Genomic DNA, 23,152 nt, shown 5'->3' on the forward strand with positions numbered 1-23,152 from the left:
ACCAAACCCTCAATTTCTTTAGTCATCCAGCATTCTGTTTTCCTACCAGCCTTCCCTTTCATCCTGACAGGAATCTACTTTCTCTGGATTTTTGTTATCTTATTTCTGAAGGCTTTCCGATTTTCCAGTCGTCCCTTTACCTGCGAACGTCTGCCTCCAATCAGCTTTCGGAAGTTCTTGCCTAATACCATCAAAATTGGCCCTTCTCAAATTTAGGACTTCAACTTTTAAATCTGGTCTGTCCTTTTCCATCACTATTTTAAAACGAATAGAATTATGGTCACTAGTCCCAAAGTGTTCCCCCACTGACACCTCAGTCACCTGCCCCGCCTTATTTTCCAAGAGTAGGTCAAGTTTTACACTCTAGTAGGTACGTCCACATACTGAATCAGAAAATTGTCTTGTACACACTTAAGAAATTCCTCTCCATCTAAACCTTTAACACTATGGCAGTCCCAGTCGATGTTTGGAAAGTTAAAATCCCCGACCATAACCACCCTATTATTCTTACAGGAGAAAGATTAAAAAAAAGACACGTGGGCACCTTTTTTACACAGAATGGTTTGTATGTGGAATGAATTGGTGGATGTGAATACAGATATAATGTTCAGAAGACATTTGGATAAGTGCATGAATAAGAAATGTTTGGAAGGATATGAGTCAAGGTTTAGTTTGGGATGATGGTCAGCATGGACTGGTTGGACTGAAGGGTCTGTCTCGGTGCTATATGACTCTGATTATTTGTCATTGAAGCCCACATGAAAATGCAATAATTCACTGCATGCTGTGTTTTTGATTCAAGTGCAAGTGTTTGGCACCATTCCTCTTTGTCAAAAGACCCTGTAATAGACATTTTTCAAGCAAAAAGTCTATGCTTGGTTTCAGTACTCAACATGTGCATCATATAACGTTTACCACAGCAATCTAATGCCATCGCAAAGCTCTGCAGATGGCTAGTATTAATGATTTAACTTTTAAATGTGATTAAAACCTATTTGGACATTATAGGTTTATGACAGTGAAATTCTTCAAATCAGACTCTCCCGCCACACACATAACGGTATGGAGAATAGTGCACGATTTGATTTGCAAAAAAAAACTACAAATCCCAGAACAAACGAATGCGGGCATGCTTGTCTCCTGTAAAAGAGAGAGTTATTTGAATACTGCTTGATGGATCCTGGTTGGTATGAATAAGAGGCGCCTGCGCTGCGGGAGGAGGAGTCGGGGCGTTGGAAACAGCAGCAGCCTCGGCACCGGCGGGCGCTCGAAGCTTCTCACAGCCGCTGGCTTATGTTAAAGCAACATCAGGTCACAGCAGCTCCGCACACAGCGACCCATGCACACGGTAAGCGCCATCACCGCCTTTATTTCCTTTCCTCGTGTGAAACTCACCTGTTCATTCCAAGCTGTCATTTGTTATTTTTCTTCTTCTTCTGCAAGCCAGCAATACTGTGATTGGATGCAGTTACGGTGCCTTAGGATATGTAAAGGGATACAGGCTGCCCAGCCTTCAGTTATTGTATTAATCATCTCTTTAAAAATGAGGAAATGCCCGTTACACGATAAGGACCAGAGACACTAGAAAAAATAAACACCATAAAAGCCTCCGCGATGATGTTTCAGGGGAATTGCTTTAGGAAGTCTGGGAGACCGGGTGGGGAGCCTCTGCAGATGGCTGGACATCATGTGCTGTCGGATAGCTCTGCCATTTCTTTTGACATACAGGACCACATTATATTTGAAAATCAGTGTTGCAGATGTTTATATTTGATCTTTGTGTCCCATCCACACTAATCATTTTGACTATCATTCCCCCTCCCCAACACCATTTCAGTAATGATATGCCATCCTACAGTGTGAAAACAGGTCATTCAGCCCATCGAATCCACATCCACCCTCCGAACAGCATCCCACCCTATCCCTGTAACCCTGCATTTTCCATGGCTAATCCACCCCGCCTGCACATCCCTGGTTACTATGGGCAATTTAGGATGGTCAATCCACCCTAACATCTTTGGATTGTGGGAGGAAACTGGAACACCCGGAGGAAACACACGCAGACACGGGGAGAATGTGCAAACTCCACACAGTCACCCGAGGCTGGAATCGAACTCGGGTCCCTGATGCTGAGCCACCCTGCCGTCCCTCTTGTATGGAAAGTAAATGATATGAAATTACAAGATGACAGTTTGCACAAATTGCAAGTGGCCGAAGAGGAAGTTTCGGCCCATGTGCCCCTGGCCGCCTTCACACACTGTAAAGACTGTTCCCACCCCACCCTAGCAGTCAGAAATGCTGGGGTTTTTTTAAAAATCGAAGTGAAGTTATGTTAATTTTGGCACAAAGTGTATCAGGCGCCCTTTTGCTTTGAGAAGTTGTTTGAAATCTAATAAAACAAGCGTTAGCGGAAAGGTTGCCCAGCATTAGAACTAAGACGGAAGAGGGAGCGTATACTTCTGCACCAGGTCGGATGCAGTGCTGACACATCCTACCCGCGGGCGGATAGGAGCCGATCCGCTGTTTTAATGTTCTTTGGGTTGTTGGCACACGTCTCAGTACTTTAACATAACCTTGTGGTTAGACAGAAACGTGCTCTCACGTTTCTTTCAATTGCTTCAGAGTCATCGAGTATATATAAAAGAAGCATCGCTCTACGAAGCAATAAACGCGATTTTAAAAAGTGTCATTGTAAACAAATCGAGCTTTGAGCGTTTCACAGCATGTTCGCATTGAGTTGGGCTGCGTCTCTGTAATGGGGCGGTGCCTCCAGACTTCAGGGTCTTGTAATGAGCTGCAAATGTTGTCTGACAGAGAGGAAGGCGCGATAGATTCCTCCTGGTATCGCAGATGTAACATTCGGTTCTGTTTCATTTTCTCTTTAAACTCGAGAATTCATTTTGAGCGTGTGGAAACAGCATTGAAAGACATTCCTCGGCACTGATTATGTATCTGCTTGGATGTCATTTTGCCGCCTTGTCGACACGATTTTTTTTAACTGTCGTTTCAGGAACTGGCCGAAGGAAATACTCCTTTTACAAAGGAGCACCACCCCTTTCAATTTTGGGTACTGTAATTTTAGTTGCTGTGTATCCAATTGTTTGACAGTTTCTTCCCGTCGGTGACATAATACTGACGCATTCGGCCAGTAAGCAGTGTTTAAATAATTTTTATAATTTATTGCAATGGCCCGTCCCTAGCCGCTCAATGTAACTCCATTACACTTTAGTCTGTATTTGGTCCGCTGAGGCGGATTTATAATTTTGCGTTTACTGTACAAATAGCGGCGAGGCAAGCAGCCCTCATTATTGTTCACGTACAAATCAAGTTACAACTTAGGGCACATACACAGTGAATTCCAGAAGATCTGGAAGTTTCTCTCCGAGATGTGCCCCATCGCTGCAAAAGAAACTTGCATTCTGTGTTGTTATTAACAAATACCGATTAGGGTGAAGATCATGTACTAGTAAGTTAGTTGGGGCTTACGCAATTTGATCTAAAAACTTCTTTAGTGGTATATTGCAGCCACTTATCCTTTCTGGAAATATTACTTTAACAAATATATTTCATACCTTCATGTTGATTGTATGGTAATTGTTGGCTAGGATACTGAGATAACATCTCTGCTGTTCTGGGATTGTTTACATAATACCAGAGAAGGCAAATGGCACCTTGGTTTGACATCTCGTACAAAGTTTGGCATCTCTGTGCAAGACTTCATCATCACTAGACTAATGAATCAGTTTGAATTATTTTCATAGCCTGCTGCATATGAATATGGGTACCCTCAGTAAGTATCCTCAACATATTATAACAGAAAGGGGCAATTATATTAAATAATCATAGTTTGGAATATAAGTTTTGGTATGACAAAAGATTGAATCAAAGTGGTGATTTTAAAGTATATCTTGAGGTGAAGAGGGGCCTCTGAGGATTGTGAATCTTTGTAGTCACGTTCCTAGAGAATGGTGGAGGCAGGATCAATTAATATTTTTAAGACAGAAGTAGATAGATTTTTGACTAACAAGCAAGTCAAAGGTTATTGGAAGTGAGCAGGAATGGAGAGATGAGGCCACAATCCGATTAGTCATATTTCTTTTGAATGGCTGAGCAGGCTAGAAGGACATATGGGAGGGGTAAAGGAAGTAGAGGATGTACAAATAGACAGGATTAGATGAATGCTGAGTTCTCAGAGGGTTCTTGCTCTGAAGGAAGTTACAGAAACAAGGAGGGTTCAGGCCATGGAGGGAATTGAATACAAAAATGTAAATTTAAAAAAATGAGAGTTTTAAGACCAGGAATCAAGACAGTTCAGCAATACACAAGCTGATGGGTGAAAGACATTTCATACAATGCGGGATAAAGCAGAGTTTTGGATGAACTCACCTTTGTGGAACATTGCAATCATATACAGCCAGTACAGCATTCAAGTAGTGTGGTTGGAAATAACAAAACGCATTAAGACTTGAGCCTTATTCTATAGACTTGAGCACTTAATGCAAACTGACACTCAATAGGAGTGAATGGTTGCTGCACTATTGGTGATGCTGTTTTCAAACGCACTATTGTACTGAAGTCCTGTCTGCTGTTACAGATGGTTGTAAAATATCTCAAGGTATTTTCTGAAGAAGAGCAGAAGAGTTTTTCTTAGTATCCTGGTAAATATCTATCTCTCATCCCAACATTAGCAGGTTAGTTATCTCATTACCATTTGCAGGATCTTGCTTAATGCAAATTTATTGTTGATTTTTTTTCTACATTATAGTAGTAACTGAACTGTAAAATAAATCTTTGGCTTATGAAAAGTCTTACTTAAGTTAAAGTTATTTTCTGCAAAATACAATGGTTATGGTTTCTAAACCACCTTTCAGAAACACCCACATCATGGAGAAGAACACGTTTTTTGGATTGGGGTGTCAGAACTATCGACAAAATCCACTGAACATGAGGAGTCTGTTTTTAAAACATAATTTAATTCCTTTTCTTTAATGCCATGCCTCATTATTTGGAAGTATAGGTTTTTAATGTTTTAATGAACAAATCTCAAGGCATGACTAGTGACAGGGAGCCTGACTGGGGGAGGAGTTGTGCATACACAAGGAGTATAGTCAGATAGTGACATTGAGCCTGACTGGGGGAGGAGTTGTGCATACACAAGGAGTATAGTCAGATAACGATAGTGAGCCTGACTGGGGGAGGGGTTGTGCATACACAAGGAGTATAGTCAGATAGTGATAGTGAGCCTGACTGGGGGAGGAGTTGCGCATACACAAGGAGTATAGTCAGATCGTGACATTGAGCCTGACTGGGGGAGGAGTTGTGCATACACAAGGAGTATAGTCAGATAGTGATAGTGAGCTTGACTGGGGGAGGAGTTATGCATACACAAGGAGTATAGTCAGATAGTGACAGGGAGCCTGACTGGGGGAGGAGTTGCGCATACACAAGGAGTATAGTCAGATAGCGATAGTGAGCCTGACGGGGAGAGGAGTTGAGCATACAGGAGTATAGTCAGATAGATGTTGGAGTCACTGTACCATCACAATTCAATGCAGAAAGAAAATGAAACAAAAACAGGCTCTGTTGCTGGCCAGTATTTGTCTTATTGAGGGGAAGTTTGGTTAATGAGGTCTCTTGTTGAAATTCTCAGTTTTGACAAGCTCTTCTTCCCCAACTAGTTGTTTCACATTGTTTCATCCTCGCAGCTCCTTTCATCTTCAGTTCTTATCACCTACCATCCTTATTCTTACCTATCCTCTTCCTAGTGGGATTGCTTCAACTTTCTGATGTCACACAGTCATTTGTTGATCCAGGATGTCAGTCAAATAATTTGCTTTCCCAATTCTTTTGACTGCCTGTGCTCTCAGTGTTTTGCTCTATTAGGACAGCAATATTAACACTTCATCTGCTGGTTGAAATCTGTAAGCCTTGACCTGCTTGTTGGCCCATTTCTTTGAGTTTGTTTGTAAAGTCCTAGGACATTTCTGAGCCACTGTCGGATTTTGTGAGCTGCTTGTTCCCTGGACGTAGGACACATAATCTAACATGGGAGGTTTGTCCTTGTATTCTAGATAATTTTCAAATCAGCCTGTTCAGAGATGTTATTGCACACCTCTGAAGCAGGTGGGATTTGAACCCTGTTCATCCTTCTCAGATTTAATAGAGAACGGGTCTGGATTTGTGGACAGCTCATAATTATCAATCATTAGCATGACTTATACACTTAATGGTAAGGTCCTAGGGAGTGTTGCTGAACAAAGTGACCTCGGAATGCAGGTTCATAGCCCCTTGAAAGTGGAGTCATGGATAGATAGGATAGTGAAGAAGGCATTTGGTATGCTTTCCTTTATTGGTCAGGGTATTGAGTACAGGAGTTGGGAGGTCATGCTGCGGCTGTACAGGACATTGGTTAGGCCACTGTTGGAATGTTGCAATTCTGTTTTCCTTCCTATCGGAAAGATGTTGTGAAACTTGAAAGAGTTCAGAAAAGATTTACAAGGATGTTGCCAGGGTTGGAGGATTTGAGCTACAGGGAGAGGCTGAACAGGCTGGGGCAGTTTTCCCTGGAGCATTGGAGGCTGAGGGGTGACCTTATAGAGGCTTATATGGGTATATGAATAGGAAGGGTTTGGAGGGATATGGGTCGGGTGCTGGCAGGTGGGACTAGATTGGGTTGGGATATCTGGTCGGCATGGACGGGTTGTACCGAAGGATCTGTTTCCGTGCTGTACATCTCTATGACTCTATGTCATCTGCCTGTCTGACTGTTGTACCCTTTTGATCGTCTGTGTGGGTTCTTATGAATGGTGCGAGTGAATTTTTCAATTCCAGGTGATTTATTTTCCAAAGGGTCTTATATAAACCTCTATCTTTAATGCGCCAATCGAACATTCAAAGTTAATTTGCTTTGTGCTCTCAAATTCTAATTCTGATCAGGCTGTTTTCGAAAGTTCTGAAATTTCTGCCTGTCAGCTCTAGGGACCAACTCGCATGCACCAAAAATAGCCTTTTTCCCATTTCAAGTCTGTAGCAGCCTCCTTGGAAAGATGGCCTAAACCTCATTACCACTGCCAGTTAGCCTACTTTGTATGTGCAGTTACTAGTTTTCTTTTGGTCATCTCCCTGTCTAGCTACATTTTCAAAATAAATACAAATGCCTTTGTCATTTTCACCAAACTTTGGGCGGGCTTGTACAACTTTAAACTGGCCTTTGGGCTTGAGTCAGATCTTTCCTCATTAGAACTCCACTTGGAGTCTTTTTTTTTAAATTCTAGCTTTTTCCTTTTCCTCTCTTTCTTCTTTTTCTCTTTTCCTTCGCAATTCTAGTTCCAGTGTCTTGAATGCTGTTTTCTATTTCTTCTATATGAAATTCTCTTTTCTTTTCCTGTCTTTGAATCTCTAGATCTCCGGTCTTCCTTTCCAACTGAATCTATGCCAAATGTGACTTTCGCTCCTTCCATTTCTGCCTTTCCTTCTGACTGTCTCATTCAGTCTTCAGCTTCACGTACACTAATTTCTGATTTTTAAGGTTTCTTAGTGTTTGACATTTATCTAACTGCAAGTGTTCCAATATATTCAGCAGTGCTCCAGTGGACTCTTTCTTCAAAGAATTATAATCTATCCCAGGTTGCTGCACAAACTTAACAAACTTAACAAAATTAGTTGTTAGTACTGCTGCCTCACAGCGCCAGAGACCTGGGTTCAATTCCCGCCTCAGGCGACTGACTGACTGTGTGGAGTTTGCACGTTCTCCCCATGTCTGCGTGGGTTTCCTCCAGGTGCTCCGGTTTTCTCCCACAGTTCAAAACAAATGTGCAGGTTAGGTGAATTGGCCATGCTAAATTGCCCGTAGTGTTAGATGAAGGGGTAAATGTAGGGGAATGGGTCTGGGTGGGTTGCGCTTCGGCGGGTCGGTGTGGACTTGTTGGGCCGAAGGGCCTGTTTCCACACTGTAAATAATCTAATCTAATCTTGATAGTTGTCATTTTTAAATGCTAAGCTTCATTCTAATTCATAAGAAACCTTGCCTTTCCTCCTTTTATTGTCAGTTGGTATTATCCCATTTCCAATTATACGTTTCTGGATTTGGGTTATCCTGGATGAGTTCCCAATGTTGTGTTATGTCCAAGATTTGGAGTAGTGCACTGTCTCTCTTTTTAGTCGCCTTGCTGCACAATCACAGCATAAATTTAAATGTGGATAGAACAAAAACCGTCCATCAGCCAGGTTTCTTTAATAAACAGCAAAATTATTGATTTATTATAAAAAAATTTATTCAACAAAGATGTAAAGCTGATTAACACACAGTTTGAAATAGGAAAGAATAAATATTTACCTTTTTAAACAATGCAACTTACATACATAGCATTTAGAAGTTAGAGAGAAAAGGTTGTTTTTGCAGAGATTGATGTGAAAACATCGGTTGACCATATAATTGTTCTTGAAGGAAAAAAGGGCATGATATGAAATATGAAAAGATAACTTTCTGTTAGTGTGCTGGCAAATGTAGACAGATTTCACTAAGGAGTAATCTCAATAAGGCAGAGGATGAGCTGGGTAACTACTTCCTCTCAGCAGGCTATACCCCAACCAAACTCCAAACAATAACCAAGCTAAGGCAGAGACCACGCATGTGAGATAAGTTAATTAGCAATTAGGTGAAGCCATGTGACTTCCAAGTCATTTTTAAAAAAAGTCCCCATATCCTTTTAGTGACCATTTTTGAAAAAATACAGTTCTGGCATCTCTGCAGTCTTTTCAAATAAACCACTATTCAAATTCTCCAAACTGAATCTTCAACAAATTTTAATAATGAAGCATTTTCTTTTCCATAGTTAAAGATGGAAATCCAAAATTGTTAAAGTTAGGCTGCTCCTCTAGATGGTGTAGTATTATAGTTATCACTGATAAGCATAACACTGAAATCAGTGTAATAGCTTGAACTAAGTACTAGTCCTGGACTAATTAAAGACCTGAAAAAGTTAAGGCTAATGTGTGTGGGTGTAAGTGAGTTTTTAACGGTGTAATATCTGATCATTATTGCTGAACAACCTCTCTGATTCTGAAAATGTAATTTTGCAAAATGGAGTTTCATTCTCGTACATGGGAATTAATTATGGAGAATATTGAAAAACAACATATTTCAAAATATCTTCTTTATTTCTCTCATCAATTTTCCTGAATTCGATCTACATTTCTCAATCTTTACTTTGATCTCTGTGAATGTTTCAAATATAATTCATTCTTTGTTTTTTACTTACTGATTTAGAGTCTGCATATTGCAGTGAAAACACTACAATATGCTTATTTGATGACCCTCACTGTTACTTGTCCTATTGCAATGTCACAGATTATCTCCAGAATCACATTGAAACAGACAGTAGTTGGTCAAACTCTGCACTGATAAGTCCATGCATATGCATGGTGGATGCCATTCCTTCACTGCTGAGGACAGAATCCCAACCAATAGCTCATAATGCAGTCATTATGTTAGAGGGAGCAGGGAACATTGAACAACTTTAGAAACAACAAATTTTATAACTATGTGAAGAATACCAGGGCTCAAACTTGTGTGAACAAAGAACAATAGCATTGGAAAAGGCTGATGTATCAGCAACATTTATTTTGCTGAATACTCCATTTTGTTTCCCTGGAGACATATTATTGAGATAATTTATAATATGGGGTAGAATATACAGTATTCCATTTTAACATTGGTGCAAGCATTAGTAAAATTGTGCATTACATCTTGACTTCCCCTATTCAACAGGAAATTTGTAAAAGCGCATAAATTTTGCAGCGTGTGTTAAAGTGAGACATTGGATTCTTACCTTTTGTAAGCTGTAAGTGATTAAATTAAATGGTATATGGGCTTCCTCTTTTATTCTATTTTTGTACATTTCACTCTACCATTTCACTTTTGTCTGTCTATTTCACCTCTTTGTCTATTTCTTTCATCTATCTCACTAATCGATCTGCCTCCAATTATGCATGGCCCTTTCTCTTTCTCTTGCAATCACTCTATTGATTGATTTCTGTATTTTTATGCCACTTTACTTCCATTCACTTTATTTTAAAAATAATTTTAGTGTTTTTCTCTTTTCTTCACTCCCTGGTACTGTCTATCTTCAACAGATGGGACCTTGGTTCGTGGGTTTGATCCCATTGTGTGATGTGCCTATTGCAGGGTTTGGCAGGAAGCTGGGCTAGCCTATGCTATTCTAGTGGATGTGTTGTGTGGGAAAGTTTCCTGTTTACCCTCCCATAAACTGTGGTGCAATTCTGGAATCTTCAAACTCAACCATGCTTCATGTTTGTTTTTGAGGGCTGCTTTGGATCAACAAGTCAATCTGAGGTCAGCTGATCAAGCATTAATGTCAATGTTCCCTCACACTCTGTTAGAGCTAACCATAACTGAGGTGAAGTTAAAGAATATGAAAATTACTTCTCTGGAGATGCTCAGCAGCAATGCTATTTGGCTTGCTGGTAGAGTTGTGGAATAAAATACATAAAGTAGCACTTGTGTTTTTCTCAGCTGGAGTGGAAATAGTAGACACCTGCCTCTCAGGTTCTGGCTATACCCTACAGAAAATTTAATTCCCCCTTCAGGAATTACGCTGACCAAAATTACAGGTGGGTAAAAGCAATGACTGCAGATGCTGGAAACCAGATTCTGGATTAGTGGTGCTGGAAAAGCACAGCAGTTCAGGCAGCATTAGAGGAGCAGTAAGGCCATATTCAGAACCTTGACCAGCTATTGGTCAACATGCATGTACAGGAATCATATTAACACAAATCTGACTTTGACTATGATTACTAAGACAATGTGAGGTTTACTTGCTTTCTTATCAAACTGATGTGATACCTTTCTATTTCATTTGGTACTGCCAGTACAATATGTTATGCCTGAGAATATATGACTGATTCCCATGTCTCACTATTATCAATCTGAAGCTAGTTGCTAGGGTTATATGAAAGTGGCCCAGATGTCATTTCTTCTGGTTCAGTCTAGCCTCTACTTGGTACCTCCACAGAGAATCACTTAATGTGCAAGTGACCATGGTGATAATTACCTGAACAGTCCACTGCAAATTACGTTTGTGGTAATACTGCACTACTTTATAACTGAATGATACTTATCTTAAATAGTAGATGGTAATGGATTATTTTTGACCATAGTTAGGAGCCTGATAAAGTGAATGATGATAAGATTCTGGTTTGATAAATTGTGATTCCTGAAACAGATTTCCACTCAAAGCATTGAGGCGTATGGGGAGTAAATAGGGATCTGGATTAGAGGGCAAAGATCAACCATTATCATATTAAATCATATTGATTCAACTGGCTGTACGGTCTATGCGCCCAGTTCTGGTGTTTGTATGTTTTTCACACTGTTAGGATTAATTTGTTTTGGTTAATTGCACTGATCATATTGCATTAAATGAATGCTGTCAATGTTTTTTACAGTGATTGTTGTGGTATTGTCAAGGAAACTATTTTGGAGGAATTACTAATTGTGAGCAGTTGGAAACAAAGAGGAAATGATATGTTTGTGACATATCCATGGATCAATCTCTATTTACCTTTGGATATCAGTATAGCTATCTCATTGTATCCAGGGAATTGCTGACTCTGCTGCACAATAATATTAGAAGCAACAGCTTGCTGTTTGGAGTAGTTCTAGTATTATCTAGTGGCCTGTATTAACGATCTGGAAACATGAGCTTAAATCCCACTGGAGCATCTGGGGAGTTTGAATTCGGTCAATTAGTTAATTAAAATCTGAAATAAGTCTAGTAACATTAATGGTGACCATGAATGGGTACCAAATTTTCATAAAACCTCAATTCCTTTAGGGAGGCAGATCTGCTGTCCTTACCTGATTTTGCTCATATATGACTCCAGTAATATGGTGAACTCTCAACAGTCCTCCGAAATGGCCTAGCAAGCTTCTCATTTTTATTCGAAAGGAGCATCACCAACAGTTTCTACTCAAGCACAATTAGGGATTGGCAGTAAGAAGTATCATATAAGTAATGCCGAATCTTGTAAATAAATGAAAAAGCTTTTGGCTGATCAGAAATACACAACAATTCGGAAAAACAAGCAGTGGAAGATGTTAATATTTTTTAAAAATTTCTTTATTCTGGTAAGATTTATTGATTCACTTATTATTAAAGAGGTTGAAACTTTAGAGATATATCTTACTCAAAAGAGCAGCAAAGGTAGGGAAAGACTCTGTAATGATTGTGCGCATGACAACCAAGAAATTTATTATCTTAACCTTTCATACATAACAGCAGTAAAGTCCTTCTAATCTATTTACTTCTAAGAAAAATAATATTAAGAGCACATTATAGTACAGTGAACATTGGAGCTGTCATCTTTAGATTAGTTAAGTAGTTAAATTGCATCTGTGATTGTTTTTACACAATGCACAAGAACAGAGATGAGCTGACTTAAAATGTGTTTCTGCTCCTGTATGCTTGTTTAATTGTTATAAATTGATGTTTAAATAAACCTTTTTTAAAGGATGCAACTTCAAATTATTAACTTCCCTACTATGGTGATGAATGTGACAGCAGTCAACAATCACGGAGACTGATGTAACCTTGCCATCCAGTGTTCTCCTGCTGATGGGTAGCAGTTTTATCTATAACTATCAGTCCACTGCCTCTTATTTGAATAACTATAAAGGTGTTCTGAAAGTATGCACAATACAGGAAGTGCAGCAAACATGGTGCTTTAAAGTTTGTTTCAAGTGCATTCTCTCCCATTTCTCTTCCTGCCAGAATTGCAGGAGTATGTAGGCATAACTTTGTGTGTGAAGCTCTAGTGTGTATATATAAAATTAAAACTAAAACATGCATATGATAAATACTTGCTGCTGTTCAGTTAGAAGTAATTGAAAATGCCAATTGTGTGATCATTCTGAGTATGAAAGCCTCAGAGGAACAAAATTTGCTTTGTTCAATGGCATTCTAACATGACTGTCCATAATGGTCTTGAGATTATCTTTGATCAGCAGAATGTATTGCAACAGATTAAATAAACTTGTTTATACATTACTTATTTTCATTTATGTTCCTGAAGCAAAAAGTAATGGCTTAATTCATTCTCTTTAAGCAGGTGTTCTCTGTTGGTTGGGTACCATGCATCTTTTGTATGCCATTTTAGCACATCACTATTTGAAAGTCAGTGCCTTTACGTTGAGTCGGTGTTCTGTTTCTGTAATGTTGTAGTTTACAAGTGTACAGACCCTCGGTCAAAAGCAAGCAATAACATTTTGTTGGGCTCTTGCAGAGCAGTGCTTTTGTCTCTGCCTCTGAGCCAGAAGGCCTGGCTTCAAGTCCCACTTACTTCAGAGATGTGTCACAAAATCCCTACAGTGTGGAAGCAGGCCATTCAGTCCATCAAGTCTATACCACCCCTCCAATGAGTATCCCACCCAGACCCACTGCATTCCTGTAACCCTGCATTTCCCTGGGCCAATCCACCTAACCTTTGATCCTCCTCTTTGGACATCTTTGGACTGTGGGAGGAAACCAGAGCACCCAGAGGAAACCCCTATAGACATGAAAAGAATGTGCAAACTCCACAAAGACAGTCACCCGAGGCCGGAATCAAACCCGGGTCATTGGCGCTGTGAGGCAGTAGTGCTAACCATTGTGTCCCCTAAATCAGAATGCATTGGAACAGATTGATTAAATTATATACACTGAGCGGCAAATTGTGTTCAAAATATTAACACACTTCTTGATCGCAACAACATTGTGCATTAGATGTCACAATTCTATCATTATAAATACCACCTATTATGTTATGGGTAATGCTGTAAGATATTCCATAGAGTGGATTTATACAACATGGACTGCAGCAGATCAACGAGGAGGATCACCACCATCGTCTCAAGGGCAGTTGAGACGATGGAGGACATAAATGCTGGCCTGGTCATATCCTGTGAACAAGTAAAGTAAAAAGTTGTCATACATAGTGACATACACACTCGCTAGTCTAATAGATAGCTATGTATAGAAGTAGTGGGACCTCCAACAAGAAAGTACAGATGCTGTAGAGGTCAATTGTTAATCCTATAATCACCCTTGTGACTTTAGCGTGATCCTTCATTGCATCGTTCATTTACACATAAGGATCTTTCAGTTCCATTGACAATGAGCTACTTTTTTACTTAGACCACTTGCTTGGCAGTGGCCCACCATGAATTTCCCAATCCATCTAAAGGGACAGAACACACTGGGCAAGAGTTTGCTAAGGCAGATGTCACAACCTTTTATGATTAGGAAATGACTCAGGAAATAAGCACGATCCCAAGTATTCTTCCTTCCCAAAACTTTGTTCTCACATAAAGCTCTGACTGTTTGTATTGGCTGACATGGGTGAGTCCGGTTGACTGACTTAGGCTTTAATTTGTTAGCACATAAAAGGAAGTAACTGCAACAATGTGGCAATTTAAATGTACACAGTTCCTCTTTTAAAAACAGTGTATCAACTGAATTGAAATTACACTATCACCTTGATTGTTTTTGTTTGTTGGTAAATGGTAGAATTAACTTGAAAACTATCTTGTTGAATATGTTACCATTTTCACGAACAAAATGTCCACATATTATCATTCAAATAAAATGTGAGCAATAGGTTTAGGGTAAGAGGGGAAACATATCAAAGAGACCTAAGGGACAACTTTTTCACGCAGAGGGTGATACGTGTGTGAAATGAGCTGCCAGAGGAAGTGGTGGAGGCTCGTACAATCACAACATTTAAAAGGCATCTGGATGGGTATATGAATAGGAAGGGCTTGGAGGTATATGGGCTGGGTATTGGCAGGTGGGACTAGATTGGGGTGGGATATCTCGTCAACATGGATGAGTTGGACCGAAGGGTCTGCTTCCGTGCTGTACATCTCTATGATTCTATGACTTTAAATGATATCCTGTAAAATGAGAATGTTGAATTTTAATGTATAAGATGCACAATACAAGGAGGAGTTTTAGAGGCAGGTTATTTCAGTTTGTTCTATTTTTCAATACTTGTATTTGATACCAGATGCACTACCAATTTGGCTACAGGGTTCTTTACTGAAGGGGGGAATATGTAGGTTGTCATACTTTGGGGAAAGTGAGGACCGCAGATGCTGGAGATCAGAGTCAAAATATGTGGTGTTGGAAAAGCACAGCCGGTCAGGCAGCATCAGAGGAGCAGGAGAGTCCCCCTCATTCCTGATGAAGACCTTATGCTCGAAACGTCAACTCTCCTGCTCCTGAGAGAGAGAGAGAGAGAGGTCTCCTTTTCTAGAGGTCCAAATACCTCTATATCATATTTTACACACCCACAAACCACTTAGCTGCCCTAGGAGCCTGTCACAAGTTTTGGCAAGCAGGAAACATTTGTCATTGATCGGCAAAGTGGTGGCCAGTTATCAAACAGCTACTTGTCGGTGGCTGATTCTCAATTCGTACACACCCCTTCATGCCAGCCCATCTGTAACTAAACTTCTTTGAACAGACAGCTATGTAAATACCACATGTAATGAGAATCAGAAACTTCCTTTTGAAATGTGCAGCAATCCCTTCAGCAGTCCTTGTTAGTAAAACATACAGTCTTTACAAGGTCCATTGATTTAAGCAATTTCCTTTCCTCTTATGTAGAAATGTCTTTCATTTCTAACCAGTTCTTGTATTGTTATGATAAATGATTAACAGTATACAGGAACATCGGAACAGGAGTAGGCCATTCAGCCCCTGGAGCTTGTTCCATCATTCACTCAGATCATGGTTGATCTGTGGCTTAAGTCCACACACCTGCCTTTGGCCTAGATCCCTTAATACCATTCCTTAACAAAATATTATTTATCCCTGATTTAAAATATTCAACTGATCCAGCATCCACTGTCATTTATGAACATCTACAAATGTCTTTCCAAACATCTACCACTCTTTATGCGTAAAGTTCTTCATAACATTTTTTCCAAATGGTCTGGCCCCAATTATTAGACTACGGGCCCAAGTTCGATAATCCCTAACCAGTGGAAATAGTTTATCTACCTGGTCTTTTCTTGGTAATATTTTGAGGGGAAGGTCAGATTATTTAGGTCAGATTATTAAGAGAGATACTTGGAGAATTAGTTCCAACTTTTAATTTGTTTGTGGATGGAGAATCCATTGTTGAGTTCCATAGAGGGTTTCTCTCCATGAAGTCTGTCAAGTTTTCTCATGCTATTGTCCCAGCTCACTTCATTAACCATGTACCCTGACCCTATAACAATGTCTCACCCAATACCAGCATGATATTCTCACTGGTTGTAGGTGGAAGCACTTGCCACTTCTGAGACCTCAGTAGATTCCAGACAGCAGTTAGTCAAAATCTAGGAAATCATCATCCCATCTTGTAGTTGGGAACCTTGAGGTCATGGTGGATGGAATGATGCAGAGGGTGGTTGTCTTCTTTCCCTACGACTGGCAGAGGATGACATGACCCCAGATCCTGCCAGCCTCGTCCAATGTTGGCACCTGGGTCAGTATGGTCTCAACCTGGAGGATTCGTCAGCAGTCTGGGAAGAAAGTTATTGATCTTCTCTGCTTTGCAGGGTATGTGCCACTATCTTCCTTCAGCTACCTCACACTCACTGTAGCTTTGCTACTGCACCGACCACTCACTAAGGCTGATGCTCTACCACTCTCACTGTTGCAAGCAACATCTTAGAGTTATAGAGTTATAAAGATGTACAGCATGGAAACAGACACTTTGGTCTAACTTGTCCACGCCAACCAGGTATCCCAACACAATCTAGTCCCACCTGTCAGCACCCGACCCATATCCTTCCAAACCCTTCCTATTCCTATGCCCATCCAAATGCCTTTTAAATGTTCAATTGTACTAGCCATCACTACTTCCTCTGGCAGCTCATTCCATACACGTACCACCCTCTGCATGAAAAAGTTGCCCCTTAGGTCCCTTTTATATCTTTCCCCTCTCACCCTAAACCTATGCCCAGTAATTCTGGACTCCCCCACCCCAGGGAAAAGACTTTGTCTACTTATCCTATCCATGCCCCTCATGATTTTATAAACCTCTATAAGGTCACCCCTCAGCCTCCGATGCTCCAGGGAAAACAGCCCCAGCCTGTTCAGCCTCTCCCTATAGCTCAAATCCTCCAACCCTGGCAGCATCCTTGTAAATCTTTTCTGAACTCTTTCAAATTTCACAACAGCTTTCCGATAGGAAGGAGAACAGAATTGCATGCAACATTCCAACAGTGGCCTAACCAATGTCCTATACAGCCCCAATATGACCTCCCAACTCCTGTACTGAATACTTTGACCAATAAAGGAAAGCATACCAAACACCTTCTTCACTATCCTATCTATCTGCAACTCCACTTTCAAGGAGCTATGAGCCTGCACTCCAAGGTCTCTTTGTTCAGCAACACTTCATCGGACCTTACCATTAAGTGTTTAAGTCCTGCTAAGATTTGCTTTCCCAAAATGCAGCACCTCGCATTTATCTGAATTAAACTCCATTTGCCACTTCTCAGCCCACTGGCCCATCTGATCAAGATCTTGTTGTAATCTGAAGTAACCTTCTTCACTCTCCACTATATCTCCAATTTTTAACTTCTCTCATTTGCTGACATCCATCCAATCCCATTACACACTAACACTGTATGACCTCTGTACCTCTTAGGTCACTCACAGGGAATACCTCACCAACTTTCCTTTACCTGCACCAGTACCAACAACTCACTCAATCATTCACTTTGTTTCATTCCAAGAAAAAAATGGCCCACAAGAAAAAGCCAAAATGGGAGGGGTGTGCTGAATAAGTAACTCCTTAGCTCCTACAAGGAGAGTCCTCTGATCATAACCACCCAAATGACTGACTGACAGAGTCACAGACCATGGACTGCTATCTGACCTGTCCTTGACTTGCTGTGCTGGCCTTCTGTCTGCAGGGTGTCACCCTTGACTTGATTGAGGACTCTGTCTCTGAGAGTTTGAGCCACAACCATTTGACTGGAACACATTTGGCATAGAATCCAAATGTGACATTGATGCAGCATGTCCTATATAGCTATATGCCCACCCCCTTGACTAGTGACTGCTGACAACCATAACAAGCTGCTTCACTTTGAGTCTGCACTAAAAGGCAAGGCAAGACAGATGTACTGTGAACCTATTAGCTTTAGGAAAGAAGACTGTGCAAAATGACACAGCAAGGCAGAGATGCTGTGAGCATTCAGGTAGGCCGAAAGTGAGTGAGGATCACTGAGATGTACCATGGCCCATTCCTGAGGTGAGTGGCTGGCCCAGCACACAACTGTTCTTGTAGCAACATTGTAATGAGAAGTGCTAGTATGTAATTGCATGTACGTGGATCAGGGATGGTAGGGTTGGATGCCAAGATCTGTGGATATAGTGGGTGAACGCAGTCACTGCCCGTGAACAGTGATGCCAAATGTCCCAAAATGGAAACCTAGAGGAACAAGTGGAGAGTTGGAGTCACAAGATACCTGCTCTGGTTTTTGAACTTTTTGGCATCTAGTTTCTGTTGAGCAGGTGGGAGAATGGAAATCTCCCTATTAAAAAGATAAGAATCTCATCTTGCCATTCAAAACATGTTTGGAAAATGGAACATTGATAGGTCCCTGCTGGACTTCTCAAGTGATTTCCAACATGTGACTTGCTGTGGCCCACATAGTTCAGGACCTGGGAAGATTCCAACCGATATATAATTCCAAATTGTTGTCTCTTGGCTCTGATCAGTTGGTTAAACTGCAAGGAAATGATTCTCTACTTCTGAAATTGAATTGGTAAACTGGACTCAAAAACACTATGTTCACATGAATCCTATTCTTGATTTCTTATTTTCAAACTTAATTTCTATTTTATACCATAGGCATTTTTGGAAATCCCAAGAGATAAGATGTAAATCGAGTAAAAGTCCAATGTAGTGCTATTTATTATACAATGCATTTATTGGAGAGGAGGATCGAGAGTTTGGGTGATATTTTCACATTGAGGCCAAAGTGTTTTTCCAGTCTTAATTTTGATTGCCTCACAGTCTTTAAGAACTTTGAAATTAAAATGCTGTAAAACAAACTACTTAACTAAGTTCCATAAATATTTACTTCTTGTGGTTAATGTTGTCCGTCTTTGTGTCAGCACACTCACACTGGGCATAGCAAATATCCCAGCTGAAAAGTAGCAAAACAATGAATTAGAGAGCTTCCTGTGGCCCAAGCCAACCTACTCCAGTACTCCCAAAGCAATAACATCTACTTGTTCATATGGACAGGCGACTATTGAAGCAAGAAAATTCTAAAATGGACCTGCATAGCCTGCCCTGTCTTATCCTCCCAGTCATCAGTTGATTGATAAAACATAAAATGCTGGAAATGCTCAAGGGGTCAGGCAGCATCCATCTATCAAGAAAAGCCGAGTTAATGCTTTGAGTCAATAGCTTCTCATCAGAATTTGAAATGTTAACTTTGTCTATATTTCCATAAAAGCTGCCTGACTTGCTGAGCATTTCTAGTATTAGATAGCAGATTTCCAGAAATGTCCGTGTACTGAACTTTCCAAGAAATCAATTCCCTGTTGTTCATAGTCAAGTGTATGCCATCAGGATTGGTGGGAGGGGAGAGTAAGAATGTACTGCAGGTGCACAAGTGGTAGGATTGGAAGAATGAGACACAGATCTGACAGAGCATGTTAGTTCTGGATGACAATCCCTCAGGCATGATGCTGTGTCCCACCGCTCCACAACTTTCGACTTGGATTATATTCTTCCTCACCACTGTTGTTTTTGTCTTTTTCTCCAATTCCCCATCTACTTCACACTCCCTTCCCCAAACTCTACACCAGTTCCTGACCTTCCCTCTCCATGAATTTCTGATTTCTCTCTCACTAATTCCTGACTTTGTCTAGCACTCCCACCAGTTTCTAATACTTTCTGCCCTCCTCCAGTTCCTGAAATTTCCTGACCACTCCCATCTGTGATGTTCCCTACCCTGCTCCTTCAAGTTCTTCACATTCCCAATCAAACATATTGCAGTCCCTGATATTCTCTCTCCATCGGTTCCTGCTGTTATTTGTCTTCCACCAGTTTGTGACAATTTCCATCATCTCCCTCCCATTCCCCTAGTTTCCAACAATCTGTGCTCTACACCGCTGGCGTTTCAATCATCTCAACCACTTCAGTTTCTGATCTGTTCCCCCCAATCTCGTACACCACTTTACATTTCACAGTTGCAAATATAGCTTACTAGGACTAATTTATTATAAATTGTAAGTCTAGTTCAGTGAAATAGACACTTTCTTTAACAGAGTTTAACTTGTTCAATATTACTTAGTGGGACTAATTGCACATAAGTGGAAGTTTTGTTTCTTCACTAATGGTGTGGGAATTGCAGTCTGTTGGATCTCAAATCGGAAGGAATGTTGAATTGCTGACAGCAATTTTAAATTTTTACCTTATTCTGCTCATGTGAGGACTCCAGGAATTTGCAATCCATTTGAACTAATGACAAAAATACTGGCAGTCATGCATCATTATGATCATGTAATTTGACATGATATTCCAGAGAGTCACTGTAATCCCATAGGGCTGCTGTCTCAGAGAGGGATGACTAGTAGTGAGTTAACCTGAGAGTCACCACACCATAGAAACCACAACAACACTCAACATGATCACATTCAGAAGCAAAAAGGTTGAGAAGGCATCGTAACCTCATCCGATACAGGAATCGAACTCTCCTCTTGGTATCCCACTCAAACTAGCCTTTCAGCACCTGAGTGAATTGATTCTCTTTATAATACGACTGAAATTCCTGCAATACTGTAGGAGATGCTAACAAGTTATCCGATGCCAGAATAAGTGATAGCCATTATCCTTTTGTTTTAGTCAATTTCTCCTTACTTATCTATTTGGGTGAAGTGTTTATATTACCTAGGTGTTTGTATTTATTAAAATGTAAAATCTTTAACCAAAGAAAAAGTTGATATTGCTTCATTGTGATTTTCTGTGAAAATGAAAAGCAAAGCAATCTTACAATAATATTACCAAATTACTTACAAGTTAGCAGCATTGTATGGACATAAAGAAGATATATAGTGAAGAATCTTTTGCAAATCTTTTGTATGTATAGTGGCAGAACAACTTGCTGGAGTTTAGTGGTTTTATCCCAAACCTAAATGTGAAGTGTTTGGGAACGATGGTGCATCAAAGTTGAGAACTTTGATCCAGGGAAGTAAGATTAAAGTGCATTTTCCTATCCTGGCCAGTAAACAAAGGTTATGCCTTATAATGAGATCTAAGGAGAATAAAAAATAACTATGGCCATATGACAAAGAAGATTTATGGGAAAGTTCAGATCTGAATGTTTATTCTTCTTTAAATTTTGTTTGTAATACATATTTCAGTTGATATAATGTGTATAGAGGAAAATGCTAATTTAAAATCAAATGAATTTAGCAGTTAAGCAGACATTTTTTGGAGCTCTTCCAGCTGTACTTCTCCAAAACTGCGACAAAAAGTTCATTTGCAGCAAAATTGTGCCAGTGGAATGGGAGCAGCTCTGTCCAATTACCCAACCATGCACTCTGCCCCTTTTTGCTTCTGAATGTGATCATGTTGAGTGTTGTTGTGGTTTCCATGGTGCTGTGGAACTACTTGCCAACTGCTATTTCTCAATGTTCTGATGTAGTAGAAGTCACAGAACAAGTGCTGGTAAGTTAACTCTACTAAAAGGAAGAACGCATCTTCGTAAACATTACAAAGATATGTACGACTCATGCCGCTGCCCTAATTTTCTTGTCTTGTCTTTTTGAAATATCTAACTAAGAATATTTGTTTTAAATTGGTTACTGTAGTTATATTAATGTCTATCCAAAAATCTCTTTACCACTTTCATGTGCTGGGATAATAGATGGAAATAATCTTTCCTTAAGAATGTTTCTGAAAAAAAAAATTCCACTTATCAGGAAGAGTGCAACATGAATTTCCTCCATTCATTTCAGCAGCAAAAGAAATATTCTGAAGAAACAGCTGTTGTCTTTACAAAAGAAGTTTGGTTGTCTATAGCTGCAGAAGACACTAGTGATTTGAATTGTTATGATGTTTGCATATATCTCTGGTTTCTACCTGGTTATCCAATGTTTAATTGCTTCATCCACTAGTTTTGTTTTCCACTTTTCAACATTATTTCTCTAAAAGCTTTTCTTTTATCATTTCCTTAAAGTCCCTCGGCAAGAGAGCAATGCAGTTCTGTGAATGAAAATAAATGAATGCCATTGTAAATGGAAAACTGAATTTCTGATTAAGAATAATTCCTTCTTTTAGTAGGCATGACCTACTGGTTACAAGAGAAAGTTATGTTAAGATCAACTTTCAACACTTATTTGAAAGGCTTTGTTTTTTCATCTTCCTCATTCACTTATAATTATTCTTTTTTTCCCCATGTTATTCAAATTTAGGCTGACTCCAGGGCTTTTATCTGTTGACAAGGCAATACATTTTTAACTCAGTTTTTTAAGTTGAGTGTTGACTAGCAGTTTTACAAGTGCAACTCCCGCCCCCACGCCCCTCCTCCCTTACTGCACCATGTGGAGACTTCAGTCAGCTGGAATGTTTTGGAAGTTTTCAGTATTGGCCAAAGTTTTGCACTGACCGAATGAAAGTGGTTTAGAGGATGAAAGCCTAAGATGGGTTTTATATAACATGCAGTTATTGCTTCAGCTGTTTGTGGATAATAAGAGGAAGAGAGAGAAATTTTTGCAAGTATAAGACTTTCAACAGAAGAATAACATTTCAGCCCTATATGGACCATGAAAAATTATTCTGCAACTCTCAGTCAAAAAAGAATTCTTCCAGGCCAAGACAACGTGAAATAAAGTTAAAAGCAGAATACAATTCACTGTTGATTCTGGAAATAATTGACAGGGAAGGCAGCATCTATGAAGTGAGAAACAATGTTAACTTCTCAATTTGATGAACTTCATCAGGTAACCACACTAGCCTTTGTATATTTTGCAGAATAGAATGAACAAATACTTCTGATGAAAGGCCAAAGGTCTGAAATGTTAACTGTTTCTCCCTCTACAATCACTGTCTGACATGCTGAATAGAAACATAGAAA

At 39.9% G+C, this 23,152-nt stretch overlaps 1 protein-coding gene across 5 annotated transcripts in view; it reads left to right on the forward strand.

Annotated features, from left to right (window-relative positions):
• The first annotated feature begins 1,217 nt into the window (after positions 1–1,217).
• Positions 1,218–23,152, forward strand: part of si:dkey-97m3.1 (fatty acyl-CoA reductase 1) — a 194,555-nt gene continuing 172,620 nt past the window's right edge. The window contains exons 1-2 of one of the 5 annotated variants that reach the window (XM_043709497.1): positions 1,218–1,348; positions 4,595–4,691. Coding sequence is in view for 1 of the 5 variants with exons in the window: in XM_043709501.1 (XP_043565436.1) it covers positions 1,340–1,348 (9 nt within the window). In the remaining 4 variants the exon portion in view is untranslated. Of the gene's footprint in view, positions 1,349–2,796; positions 3,068–3,091; positions 3,149–4,594; positions 4,692–23,152 lie in introns of those variants that run through there. The other 4 variants (XM_043709499.1, XM_043709500.1, XM_043709498.1 and 1 more) reach the window with 4 other exon arrangements.

The sequence above is a fragment of the Chiloscyllium plagiosum genome, chromosome 19 (genome assembly GCF_004010195.1).
Source record: "Chiloscyllium plagiosum isolate BGI_BamShark_2017 chromosome 19, ASM401019v2, whole genome shotgun sequence".
NCBI classification, from domain to species: Eukaryota; Metazoa; Chordata; class Chondrichthyes; order Orectolobiformes; family Hemiscylliidae; genus Chiloscyllium; species Chiloscyllium plagiosum.